This window comes from Stylophora pistillata, chromosome 4 (assembly GCF_964205215.1).
Source record: "Stylophora pistillata chromosome 4, jaStyPist1.2, whole genome shotgun sequence".
NCBI classification, from domain to species: Eukaryota; Metazoa; Cnidaria; class Anthozoa; order Scleractinia; family Pocilloporidae; genus Stylophora; species Stylophora pistillata.
The window spans coordinates 14,491,680-14,505,729 of record NC_142522.1 but is presented as its reverse complement, the minus strand read 5'-3'; the positions used below and the strand labels follow the sequence as shown (position 1 = coordinate 14,505,729).

The 14,050-nt window shown below is 39.2% G+C and overlaps 1 protein-coding gene and 2 pseudogenes across 2 annotated transcripts; 2 read left to right on the top strand and 1 right to left on the bottom strand.

Annotated features, from left to right (window-relative positions):
• LOC111319755 (TNF receptor-associated factor 6-like) overlaps positions 1–1,557 on the top strand; it is a 3,768-nt pseudogene extending 2,211 nt beyond the window's left edge.
• An 856-nt stretch (positions 1,558–2,413) lies between these two features.
• Positions 2,414–5,129, top strand: LOC111344311 (uncharacterized; annotated as a pseudogene). The gene is made up of 6 exons (XR_016000344.1): positions 2,414–2,425; positions 3,657–4,029; positions 4,074–4,086; positions 4,174–4,280; positions 4,735–4,868; positions 4,960–5,129. The product of XR_016000344.1 is annotated as an uncharacterized LOC111344311 (transcript).
• Positions 5,107–7,100, bottom strand: LOC148732567 (uncharacterized). The gene is made up of 4 exons (XM_088757862.1): positions 6,664–7,100; positions 6,097–6,343; positions 5,724–5,950; positions 5,107–5,121 (listed from the first exon to the last, which is right to left on the bottom strand). The coding sequence occupies exons 1-4, from the start codon at positions 7,015–7,017 to the stop codon at positions 5,107–5,109; spliced, it is 843 nt and encodes a 280-aa protein (XP_088613988.1). The 5' UTR covers positions 7,018–7,100.
• Between the last annotated feature and the right edge of the window lie 6,950 nt (positions 7,101–14,050).

Here is a 14,050-nt window from a genome sequence, read left to right as displayed (position 1 = left end):
ACCCCGGCACTATCGTCTCCTCAAGGAGAGTAGAAAAACATTCTTTGGAGGGTAAAGGAAATGGTAAGCCTCCGCATCAAATTGCGGCTTGCCTCACTTGAAGAAAAATTTAACTCTACAATATATAGCTACCGCATTGATCATGATTGGATATCTGAAATCTGAGTTTGAAAAGACAACATTTCGGCTTTCTCCTCTATTTATCTCGCCCTTCAAAGCGAGCTCGTCTTTACCATCCAACGCTGGTAAATAATTAGCCTCCAATCAAAGCATTCTTCTCGAGAAGAATGGAATTGTTTTCAAAACTTTAAACCCTTAAACTAATCTCTTTTTTTTTCTAATAACAGACAGAAATTTAAATGATGACATTACTTTTCTTTTAATTAGGCCATTGTTCAGGTTAAGAGTCAAAACCAAAAGAACCGGCCATGTCAGCGTCTTTAAGTGGAGTCTGGAGTCTAGCCCACTTAAAAACAAGACCACCTGCTCCCTCGTTTTTCACAAATGGGACAGAAAATGGCGCTTGCTCTGCACCAAGAGAGAGGAAAGATCAGAGGTCGCCTTAGAGTGCTGTCAGGGGGCACATGACATTCATTTAGCACTGAGGTAAGTGTGCAAATATTGCTCAATCAAAGGGTGACCGTTTCCTCTTCAGGCATGCAGCACGGTTTTTCCGTCCAAAGTGAAGCAATTTTAAGTAATATGTTGTGGTGCTAATAAGGAACATAAATGACCCTACCATGCATTCGTGGGATTGGAATAATTGTTTAAGTCGATCATAGATCTATAGTCCTTTGAGTAATTTTATACAATACGCTCAATTATTTTATCTCTCAGATAGTACGCGGGCTATCATTGGCCAATTTAGCGGACAGTATTCTAACTTTCGCACAATATTCATTTACCAGTATATATCATAAATATCCTACCAACCGTGTGTTTTCGGTTCGTGCTGAAGTTACGGGAATAATAAAAATAATAATAATAATAGTAATAACAATAAAAATAATAACAACAATAATAATAACAACAATAATAATAACAATAATAATAATAATAATAATAATAATAATAATAGAGCGAGTTTCGATCGAGTGTCGTAGAACCAAAACCAAAGTAATTACTTCGGCCAGTCAAAACGGACGTAGACAATCCAGTGAACCAATCAAAACTCGAAGTAATTACTCGTAGCCGATACAAAGCGCGGGAAAAAGTACACATTGGTTATGGTTTCACTTCTGCTTGGTTGAAAAAGTGGCGCGAGATATTTGAACCAAAGCAATTTGCTAAGTACTTTCGAAATTCAATTGAAAACCGCTCTAATGAAAGTCATGTTAATAGTAATAACAAACCATAAAGAAAAAAAACAGTAAAACAGTTTAAGCCATTTTATTTTTAATTTTCCAAAGCTTCCTACAGGAGAACCAAGATGAAAGCCGTCATGTGCACAACATCAATGTTGTTAACATAAAAGAGGGAGAAGCAATACAATTGATGAAGACGGGACTACCCAATTCTGTCACCGTAAAGTTGGAATTGGTGGATCCAGCTGTTTAACCCAGTTTCGTTTCGTCAGTTTCGAAACTTGCAAGGGACTCAGGTTATCCTTATTAGAACAAATCAGTACAGTATATTGCGCAAGTATCGCTGTGACAACGCAAAAGGGATTTTTGTATCATCAGCTGTCTCAGCTTGCTAATATGAAATTTGGTATTTTTGACACTAAGTTTGTTTTTTTGATTTGCTCCGAAAAATAAAATAAAAACTAAACATATTCAGATTATTACACCCCTTTTTCGTTAACCGTTACCCATCACCTGATGAACATAAATCATTAATAGCACTAGTTACAGCATTTGCTGGCAAATTTCTCATTCTAGCTTTTTTAAACGTTTCCTTTCGAAACGCCTGTAGATCTTGTTACGAAAAGTAAAGAGGGAAAGAAGACAAGGAAAAAAAAGGAATCTTTTTCCCTGTTTAGTTTAATTAACATTGTGTAACTGTCATAAGGGTGCAAAGTGCATGTATTGTGGGTTTTCGACTTGTTCAATAGTGACCTGGTCATTGAATGAAAGCGAGGCTAAACTTGCCTCTCTTTCGAGGCAGATCTCACTAAGACCCTTGGATGGTTGTTTTCGTATTAAAGCAAAATTGAAAACGAACAAATATCAAGACTTTGCTTGGCATCGATAACGTCTTTATTCCCCTCGAAAAAATATAAGAGATGATTAAAAAAGGGTATTCTTCCCACAATGTTTTGTTTGGTCCAGAGAACACAATAAAAAAATCTCAACTCGCTCAGCAACGAGGTTTTTGATTGGTTCAAAGCGCAGAAAGGAATGTTTTTAACCTTTGCACCGCAGTGCCCTCCGAGTTGCAAACTATCTTATATTTCAGCTCATTTTAGCGTATCATGGACCTCTTTGTAAGTCATTGTAGATCATTCCTTGTTTTAGTAACTACATCAATCATTTAGCAGGCGTAGTAATGCGCAAATAAAGCAAGCTTGTGCCAAACTAGCTTAGACACCGTATAGCGAAAAACATTCTGAAAAAAATGTTTTTGTGTCCATTTTTGGGGTCATAGACATCTGGGTAACAAAATGATGTGTTAAAAAGTGACAATTTTAAGGTCTCTTAAGAATGACAATTTTAAGGTCTCTTAAAAGTGGCAGTTTAACGTCTGTTTAAAGTGGCAACTTTAAGGCGTCTTAAAAATGACAATGTTAAGGTCTGTTAAAATGTGGCAATATTAAGGTCTGTTAAAATTTGCAACTTTAACGTGTCTTAAAGGTAGCAATTAAGGCGTCTTAAAAGTGACAACTATAAGGCATCTTAAAAGTGGCAAATTTAACGTGTCTTAAAAGTGGCAAATTTAACGTGTCTTAAAAGTGGCAACTCTAACGTCTGTTAAAAGTGGCAGTTTTAAGGCGTCTTAAAAGTGGCAATTTTAAAGCGTCTTAAAAGTGGCAATTTTAAAGCGTCTTAAAAGTGTCTAAAAAGTGCCAATTTTTAGGTCTTTTAAAAGTCTAGACATAATTTTTGTAATTTACGATATTACTAAACCTTGTAAATTTTGTGGCCTTGCATATAAGATATATATATATATATAAATGTAAAAATGTAAAAAACCTTATCTTTGAATCGCAGAGTGCTCTACAATCATATGGAGCTTTGTAAACGATTATTTAGGAAAATAAAAATTAAAAATATATATAAATAGAATAAATGTTTGAAAGGAAAATTTGCCCTGAGCGGGATTTGAACCCACGTCCCTCCTGTTACTAGTCAGGTGTGATGACCCCTACACTATCAAGACAATCATGCTGGCATCAAGACAATCATGCTGGCATCAAGACAATCATGCTGGCATCAAGACAATCATGCTGGCATCAAGACAATCATGCTGGCAACACGGCAATCAAAGTTGTGATTTACGTGATCGGAGACGTGGTCTCCCGGGAAATTTAACTTTTCAAGGTGACAGGGTAGGGGAAGCCTATAACCCCATATGAAACCCAACTAAGGATCTATTAAAGATACACGACCGAAGTCAACTTAGCGGATCACAAAGGAGAATCCAATTACGGATACAGGCTAATTTCAATTAAACAAATTCTGTATACGAGGGAAAGCATGGTTGTCCTGATAGTGTAGTGGTCGTCACACCTGACTAGTAACAGGAGGGACGTGGGTTCAAATCCCGCTCAGGGCAAATTTTCTTTTCAAATATTTATTCTATTTAAATATGATTACTTGGGGTGTACAGGGTCAGGCGTGCCTTTATGTGAAAATGTGTTCAATTTAAAGCAATACCTCCTCGAGAACTGCACGACGGAAATCGCTCCCGCGTCCGACACAACATTCCAAATTGGGTACTACGCCGACGGAAAGAAAAAGTACTCCATATTATCAGAGATCCAGCTTGCTGAGGCGTTATCCTTGACAAAGAACGGAATTGTAACCTTTGTGGGTGGATCCACATAAAGACCCTTCAAGAGTTCCTCCAGGAAAAAAGAGGAAAGGTATTGTTTACAAACTATATAAAACAAGCCACGTCTGCAACACTTGAAGCTCAACATTCAGGGTTTTCTTTTTTTTTTTTTTTACTGTTATTTTCTTTTTCTAATGTTAGCTAAACCCAACTGCAATACTGCGCTGAGTGAAAGTGAAGAAGATGGTGACGAATAAAGAGAGAGTAGCTATGACGCTTGCTTATTGAGACTGCGAAAAAAACACAAGCTTCCAGAATTCAAGTTACGATGCTGGGCACGAATAATGGTAAGGAAAATTCAAATTTCCCGCGGATCACTTCCACTCAGCTGAGGCAAATTTAATCCCCATTATTAGAATACACCATTTTAATTTTGTAACGTTTTTGAAATATTAACTTTAAAAGTAGGAGTTGAAGAAATGTGACAGTTATTCATACAAATTTTGGACGAACGCATAAAAATAGCACGAGCTGCAAGTGGACTAACGCACGGATTATCGTGCACTGAAACAAAGCGTTTGACAATCGGGAAGCAAATATGATATGATAAAAAGTAATTACACATCTTTCCCTCCGTATCACTTATCTCTGATTTTCCTGAAAACATTGCTTGATACTCACTGTAATTACTATTTTACGACTTTTGAAGCAAACCTCAATTTATTGACTGCTGCTCATAACACTTGGAGCTCATTAGCGTGGCAATTAAAATGCAGCTATTAGTGTTGTTTTTTGTTTCAGATAAACGGAACCCACGACGACGAAGACAACCCTCCGGACGTCCCATTTTTTACTGGGAAGGTGAGAGGTTCGGTCAAACACACCCAACCACCCAGCAATGAAGTCACCGGGAATTCTACGGACATTGAAAAAAGGTAGGCATCTTAACATTTATCCAACAGATGGGTTTTTTTGTGCCTGCATGTATTCAGTTTTAATTAATCAGCTAATTTATTTTTGGTTTAGACACGTATCCGTAGTGCCATCCTTCAGCAGTTGAAGACCTCAAGAGTTTGAAAGACGATGGTGTTCTTGACGAAAATGAGTTTGCCTCACAGAAGGACAAGCTGTTGACAGAACTAAGCTCTTTGTAATTGAAGACAAATTCATAATTTACGTGAATAGTAACTGTTGTAAAAAAAGTCATCAAAAATACTCTGCATGTCGAATGTAGTTTTTGATTTCTTCATCTGTGACTTGAATAATAATAATAATAATAAAATCTTTATTACCGTGTCAATGTATTTAGCTCATAGAGCTAATTGGGGACACCTACTTTTACTAAATTAATAAAAAAAACTATGTACAGTATCATAATAAGTAGCAATACGATAAACTATGCATTAAAATTTTAAAATATTTAGAAATATCAACAGTGTTCAGATAACATAAAAATACTTGTACCATGCAGATAATTAAATAAAAAAAAAAAAAAAAAAAAAAAAAAAAAATCACGTGCTGCAAAGATTGCAGCAGTTGCCACTGTCTTCCACTAGGCTGACCAGGTCAACTCTACGGATTCTAGTTTTAAAGATATTAAGGCTTGGTAGTTCACGCATACCATTTTCTAATTTGGACCAAATATATGGTCCTTGATACCTTAGTGTGTGTTTACCATAGCGTATAGTGTTAAATCGTGGTATTTCAAAGTCACTATTCCTAAGGTTATAACGAGTACCCTTTCGAGTAAATATCTCAGATATGTAGCTGGGTACTAGATCGTTCTTTACTTTATACATTAGTGTTGCTATGTCCTGAAACGCTTCTTCAACCATAAGTTCTGGATCCATGCAAAATTGCCAGGCTACTTCGTTTTCCCTGATCCAGCTCTTTACTTGTGCAAAAAGTTCCTCACACGGCATGAAATCAGGACTGTAGGGCGGAAGAAAAAGAACAATCGCTCCCGTTGCATTAATTGCGTCAATCGCTGCTTGCGTGTGATGGATAGCCGCATTATCTAAAAGACAAATAAGAAGGGAAGAAATTAATTTATGGGGGTGGGCTATTTATAGTGATGTTTTTAACAGAGAATTTGGATAAGGGTGGAAACAGTTATTTTACAGTTCAATCAAAATCTTAATGTTGCCAAAGATTCTCATGTACCCATTATGACCACTGATCGCGGGTTGATTCCATCAAATGGAAGCAAGTTGGGGCATAGCTTTTCATCTACAAAGCCTTCAAATGTTGCTCCATTGACGTTCCCCTGATAAAGGCCAACATCAATCATTCCTTTTGAACAAATAATAGGACTGGCGGTTATGCGCGGTCCCCAGTTCTGCGCCATACGTTTCACCTCAGCTCTTTTACCTATCGGGCTATAACCATTTATACGTTTAAGTCTTTTGTCCTGATAAAATAAAAAAACAAAAACAAAGTGAGACCACTAAACGATCAGGGCTAAATAATAGCAAAACAGAGAACGAAACGTTGTGTTAGACAACAAACAAACACATACAAATCCGCTTTCATCCAAGAACATCAACATCTCGGAATCCAGGAGACAAACATCAGACCTAAAAAGTACTCTGTCTGCTTCAGATCTTTGAAGGGCAATTGTTGTCAGCTTTAAAATGAGTGATTGTGATAATAATCAAACATGTTTTTTTCTTAAATTTACATAAGCAAGGAAAAATCAAAAGCAACATTGATAAGAAATATTTGACAAACCCTTTTTCGGCTAAAACGGTTCCGTTTCAAATACAGCAATATGCCCGAAAGAGCACGTTCTAACCCTGTCTGTTTGTAGATATTCTGTGCAATTTCTGAGAGGGTTTTTTCCGGGTGGTCAAGTACCGCTTCCATTATTACATACTCCATGTGCGGATGCATAAGAAAACTATTTAACGGTCGTCCCAAAGTCTCTGCTTTCACTTCACCAGAATTTAAGCATTTTGATACGTAGCGAAGAATGGTTTTCGGCGACATGTACAAAGCAGCCGCTATCTCGTCAACGATGTATCCTAAACACTCTTTCATCCATATTGCCCGCCATCTCAAGTCTTCGCTGTACGGTCGAGGCATTGTTCTGAGCTTTTAGTGAGATTTATTGGATGTTTCCCAGACTACCTTTCGGCATCGTCGCATACGCTTTCACGCTTTCTTTGGACAACCTTTGTCGAAACAGCTGTATGTGAACAAAGTTCTGCGATCATGCGATTGGAATGTGTCCAATAATGCTATGCAAGCGGCATGATACATTGTATTGCCGCTGAATGGTAAACCATGAACTCAATTGTTACAGATTGCTGCGATCATATGAGAACAGGCGATTACTGTGATATGCTGCCTTTCTATAACATCAAGAAATGGTTTAGATATTCAAGTCTTCTCGGATAGGGACGAATAATTCGAGGTCTTGTCTCCTGCAAGGTTAGGGGTAGGAGACGTTAATTTCCCACGCACGAGATTAGTGTGTGATGGATGTCCTCCCCTGGGGTGGGATGGGTGGGTTGTTGTCTTGCGTTTCATACATGAGCCTCTGGCTCGAGCAGTATGGGTAATGCCCCACGTAAAGAAATTAAACTTTGATTACTATTACTGTTAAGGTGAAATTGACACGGAACAGTTTACGGAAGAAATTAGAAAATACGATTGTTTGTTCAATTGCTTTAGCAAGACTTTCTGCACTAAGAAGCGACGTTTCTTCTTTGATCTGGCAGCGATTCTCCGTTTAAGTAAAGAAAACAGCAGGAGAATTGTTTAAAGAGGCTTTATGTGGATAAGACAAGATAAAAAAATTTCTCAGTGAGGCATAAATTGCAACGTTTTGTTGCATTGGAATATGCTCTAACCCTAGCAATAATTTTCCACGAAATCGAATAGTCTTCCCTCTTCTCCATGAGTTTCCACAGGTACTTGCTCAGCTCTATGTCATTTCGCCGTCTCTCGTGGTTGAACGACATTCGGTGGTTGCACCATCTAGTCTTAAAATCTGTCGCTGTGAGGCCAACGTACGTTTCAGTTTCCTACCTGGTAGCGACTATGGCTTGGTAGACAACCTCGCTTTGCAAACATTCCCCTCCTAAAGGGCATTCGTTTTCGTTCCTGCAGTTGCACAGTCTTTGGGGGCGGCTTTCTTCGGACATTTTTGCGTTCCTGATTGTGGCTTTGTTATGCCCGTCTATGATCTGTTTCATATTGGGTGTGCATGAGTAGCTCAGTTTAATGGTGTTTCTATTCAAAATTTTACTCAGTTTGTGGGTGACTGGAAAGCACTTGTCAATAAGGTTAATAAACGCTCTGCCAATGTTGGTCTTGACGTTTCTGTTAAATGGTGGGTTAAACCAAACTATGTTTCTTCGCCTTTTGGTTTGGTATTGCGGTCGGTGCGGTTCCGGTTCAGTGAAGTGCAGCTTGTATGTGTAGCCACTCTAATGTAACGCGTTTTGGTAGGGAGGTGCGGCTTTGTTAAACGTGTCTTCGTCAGAAGAGATTTCAGAAAGTCTTTTATTAACTGCTTCGGGGATGTTTCGTAGTATGCAAGGTGGGTGGTTAGACTTGCTGTGTACGTATAGAGGGGTAGTTGCTGGTTTTGAATAGGGTCCGAATCTGCCAGTAGTCAGGTCAAGCGTTACATCGAGAAAGTTGATGATTTTCTTGTTTGCCTCGATGATAATTCTAAGGTTGTTTTGGGCAAATATCGTGCAAATCCGTTTTTTAATTCTCTCCACTTTTTGGGGCGTCCGGTTTATAACTGCAAGGCCGTCGTCACGGTAAAGTCCGATGTTAATTTCTGGTATAGTCGCAAACTGTGATAGGAGGTAGCATCCGACTAGTTCACATGTCTCCGCTCTATCATAACTTCCCATGGTGACGTCGAAAAGGCCGTTGGAATTTTTCCTCTGCCATGGGATCTCATTGCTAAATAGTAGTGATTCTTTAGCAAGTAGGACGATTTGGCGATCATCTGGGGAGATGTTCGTGTAGTTAAACGCGAAGTCGAGGGCACGTCCGAGTAGGTCTTTCGTTATTGAGGGGTAGAATTCTACAACATCGAGGCTGATGAAAGCAGATTCGCATTTATTTGGTAAGTTCTTGAACCACTGCAGAACAGAGGATGTGTTCTTCCATTGATTAACGCCTGTTGCATTTACAAGTTTCTGGTTAATATTATCGAGAATTTTCTTGCTTATTTTTCCAATTTCTTGTTTTGATGGGTTGATCAAACGACAAGTGAGTCGGTTTAAAAAATTGTCTATATATATATAATGTATATATATAATGTATATATATATATAATGTGTATATTTGTAATGAGTATATATAATGTGTATATATAATGTGTATATATATATAATGTATATATATATATAATGTATATATCTATAATGTATATATATATATATATATATATATATATAATGTAACCAAAATAGCGGAATGAGATCATCATCTACTAAAAAGTGCTCAATAGCAGGGCTAGAGCTATGGATAATTATACTTCAAGATTTAGGTTACTTGAACTTTTACTGCAACTCTGAGTTTCATGCCTCTTGCGAAGCAATCGTCAGGCAACTGCCAGAAATAACGGTTACAATCCATCGAAATTTAAAAGACAGAACAATGTGTACATGCGCGCCCAACATACTGCACGCGCTATCGCAACGTTACGTTCTTTAACAGGAATTTCCTGACATGTCTGCAACCTGATGTCAGCTCATTTCTTTTGTTTAAACTTACCATTTGCGGTTTACAAATGATGAAATATTTTTCCCACAAACACAAATTGCATCTTTTAGCTACATTGGAATACGAACTAGCTTGTTTCACCTTGCGCCACTTAATATTAAACTTAAACCAATATTTCATCATACCATACACAGCTTGGTGTACCATGTGCCAGTAATGCTGCGGAACTATGGAAGCCTTAAAATGTTTAGTGGCCAAGGTAGGTATCTTTACTTTATTCTATAGATCTATTGTAACAATACTCAAGATAAATTTATTATTTGGCATTGTTTGTGGAAGTTGTACGAAGCCAAACCTGCAATTAAGAAAAGTAACATGACATTTAATAACAGGTGTTGAGAAGAAGAATGATGATTTGCAGCGCTATTTCCACCGTAAAATCAACAGATGAGATGCTGCAACAAACCTGATGTTGGTGGAGAAAAGGCAAGTGGAGCTAAGAGAGAAAGAAAGAGTTAAACGGCCATACGAAAAGAGGGACAGTATAATTTATTCATATCTATTTTAATGAACATGAAGAACAAGTCATTATTTCATAGCAATTTCTCAAACAGAATTCTCACATGTCGCGTTTTAAAACTCGCAAACGGCGTGAATTTAGAAAAAATCTTATTAATCTCCCCTGATTTTAGGTCGCCCAACAAATGTATCCCCTTGAGAGATGATAAGTATCTTGTGGATTTTTCATTTTTCATTTCATTTTATGCTCTTAAAAGAGAAAAAATTGAAGTTTATTGTTCTAGTGGTCATTTCCGGAACTGTCAACTTTAAACAGGGACTTTATGATGTTGCCGGCACTTTAGTTTGTGGCCTTTCAGACAGCTGTCCAGGAAATTCTGGAGAACCAGAATACCGGTAAATTACTATTTTGTGTTTAGCATTCGCAAAAAACGTATTTCATGCAAAATGAGCAATAATAATAGTTGCTGCTATCGTAGGTGCGATTCCGTCGATCTCGGCCGCTCTCTCGAGTCTGCAATTGAGCCCAATTGCAAAGTTGCGGCATGATGAATTTCTGACGTATCTGCCCGCAACATCAGAATAATTTATTCGGAGAAAACAATTGGACTGTGGTCTTTTTTCCGTAGGTTCACAGACATATTTAATTTTTACAATTTTTTTCGCGGCTCCCATGATGACATAAATTTGTTATCTGGAAAAGCTGTCTCGACTTATCAATAAATAAATGTGTAGCTATGAATGAATACCACTGTTGCTGATAACCTTTTATTCCATTTGGTGGCCTCTAAAGAAGCCTTTTTCGAAAAAGCAGCATTTGGATCACTGGATGCGTCCGGCAAAATAACTCTTCGTAAACTTGGTCTGAACTTTCTCAACCGGGCGGGGAGCTGTTTTGCGGCCTTGTTTTTTACGAAGGAAAGTGACCTGCCAAGAAACAGCTTCAAGGTGACTGGAGCGTCGACGCGGCATCCGCCGCCTGTTACTATTAAACACCTCTTCAGATAAGGACCACTCAAGTCCTGCTGCTATCAGTTCCCCTTCACTAGCGAGATACGGAGACCCACGGAGGTCTGATGGCAAACCAGGAAAGAGCGCTTGTACATCGTGCCGTATCGTGATTGTTTCGTTGCATACAAGGGGCGATTTTAAACCCTTCTCAAACAAAAGAGCTAGTCTCTCTCCGCGTTCATCGGCGCGAAATGGATCGACAGATCTGTTCTCGAAGGTAGTGATGAGTTCTTCGGATAAGTGCTCGGCTGGTTCCCACGTATTGTCACTCGGGGAGTAGCTTTGCTATTGAATGAAGTGAGTAGCTTTGCTATTGTGAGGCGTGAGTAGTCCAGTGGTCAGTGCGCTGGACTCTAGGTCAGATGGCCCAAGTTCAAGTCCTGGCTGGGGCTTGACGTTGTGTCCTTAAGCAAGACGCTTCACTCACATTGCTTCGTCTTCTCGGATAGGAGGTAAAGCCGGAGGTCCCGTCTCCTGCACCTATCTAGATAATTTAGGCAGGGGACGTTAAAGAACCCACATGACGAGATTACTGTGAGGTGGTCTGGCCTGTTTACTGGGAATGGGGGAAGGGGGCATCTGTAAAATTTCTCCTTTATTAATTGTAAACTGCCGCCGGCAGTCTGGAGAAGTCCCCCGCACAGTGTTGTAAAGCGCATTAGAGCATTTATATGGAAATGCGCTATAGAAATCGATCTATATTATGAAGTACTCTGATCTGCCTCCTTGGACTTGTTTTGCTACAATGAGTTTAACTTTGTAAACGCCCATAACAGTAGGCTTTACCTTCGGTCGGTATTTAGAATTGAAGCCACAATGGCGGACATCATTCAATAATGTTGCGTAAAAGCCCGGCTGATGTCTCGCACGCTTCGACATGTTGTTGCAAATAAGTTTTAGCTACTGATTGGATTGAATGAAACTGTGCTATTTATATATATGTTTGATTATTCAAAACGGATCAACCTGTGAATAATTATGTAACTGTTCTCTTGGCCGTCAACCTGTTCGTGGCGGCCGTTTGTTAGTCAGTTTGTTTGTTTTTTCTTCTGTTTGGTCGGACTGCGTTAATCGGTGAAGTAAAAGAGCGCGAGTGTGAAGTGCAAGTTAGAGATATGTTAGTGGGTGATATGCTTTACTCCCGTCAATACGGATAGATTTCTATGACCCGTTGGTGGTCGTATTATAGGGGTTCCACCGTAGTCTCTTTTGCAATTATCTGTTCATGCTGTCTTTCAGCAGCATTGTTAAAATATATACAAATTAATCGAATGAAGTCTCCCACTGCTGTAAGAAGTAAAATGTTTTAAAAATCCGAGCTTTCGCCGATCAACGGCATCATCAGGGATAACAAAATATTCCGGTAGCGCTATATGTATATGTAAAAAGAGTGTGTGGCGAAATGTGTAAAAGATGTGACTATGTATGAAAGCTGTAGAAATAACGCTTTTATAGGTCCTTTGTTTCAGTTAGAAGGTCCATCATGAGAGCCTTAATAATGTCCCACTCTTAGTTTATTTCTACAGCTTTCATACATAGTCACCTCTTTTACACACGAATTCGTCCTCGTGAAGAAAATATTCCGCAACAGGGAGTCCTTGACCGCCAGCACAACGACTCTCATTCCTCCGCCAACGCTCCAAACTCAACGTCTACCCAAAGACCATCACGAACTTTAAACTACCGTATGATTACGGGATTATATCCATCACTGCGAAATCTAAGCTGAGAACCAAACGCTTCGTTCTGAACGAAAGCAAGAGAGCACTTCGGAAAGTTATAATTATCGCCATTAAACAACACAAACAACAACAACTCAATGAAAAGATAACATCGCAGTTCTCACCCGAGGCAGCATCCCAAGTCCGCTCTCAAAGATATCTGGCATATAACACCGCCAGCAATCTACACAGCAAAAGGTTCTTAAACTATTGGACAACTTCAGAAACGATAACACTAGTAACTCCACCTCAGAAGATAACCCATCTGACCAAATAAACACAGCTTCTAACTGCGAGAACAACGTTGACACAAACAAATTCCCCAAACGAAACAAAGCTCGTCAACGACCTCACTTGTAACCTTGACACTCAAGAAATCAACCTCCTATCCAAAGGCCCCAAGTTCAGCCTCTGTCCTGGAGTAAATTAACACACAGTCACGGGCATCAATATTGCATTCTATCGACTAGCAAACCAAATACGATGGAAACACTACCGTGAGTCAAACCCCTAAAAGTCAGATTTTCTCACCTATCCACAAACCCGACACACCTACAAACCTCAGTCCAAAACGACGAACTTGAAAAAAAGCTACAGAGAATTCATCATAAACTCCAGCTCACTCTCAAAGCACTACAACCCCAAAAGAAATGGTCGAGCATCGATGGCACAGACAGGAAAACTATTAAAGAACTCAAAGAGAAGAACTACGTGCGCCTCCCCAGCGATAAAGGCACCGAGTTCTGCGTAATACAACAAGACACATATATACACCCAAGTCGCCCTTGATCACCTCAGTGATGCCAACACCTACCGAAAAAGACCCCGCATGTGAGCCAAGACAGTCGAAAATAATGTTAACATAGCTTACAAGAAGATCTGCCGACAAAATAATTTCTCCCTTTGTCCAAAAAAGCTTCCTTGCCTCAAACACGGACCTGCTCAGATTCTACCATCTAGTCAAGACCCACAAAGCAGGCTCCGATATCAAAATACGACCTATCGTATCCAACATCAATGGACCCACCCAACGCATTTCATGGCTTCTTGCCAACGCCCTCAAACCGACGTTAAAAAATGTCCCAGCCCGTTTAGAAAGCAGTCTCGAAGTCATTAGATGTATCCAAGCCAGCGATCTCGCCACAAACAAAGCGCTATCATATCCATGCAGCCTC

Bases quoted from the DNA above. Each gene is read 5' to 3' on its own strand.
- LOC148732567 (XM_088757862.1), bottom strand. From the start codon at position 7,017: ATGCCTCGACCGTACAGCGAAGACTTGAGATGGCGGGCAATATGGATG. The intron at 6,344-6,663 runs GTTTGTCAAATA...TTATTTTATCAG, and splicing joins ACCGTTTTAGCCGAAAAAGG to GACAAAAGACTTAAACGTAT. The intron at 5,951-6,096 runs GTACATGAGAAT...TTTGTCTTTTAG, and splicing joins GCGATCAGTGGTCATAATGG to ATAATGCGGCTATCCATCAC.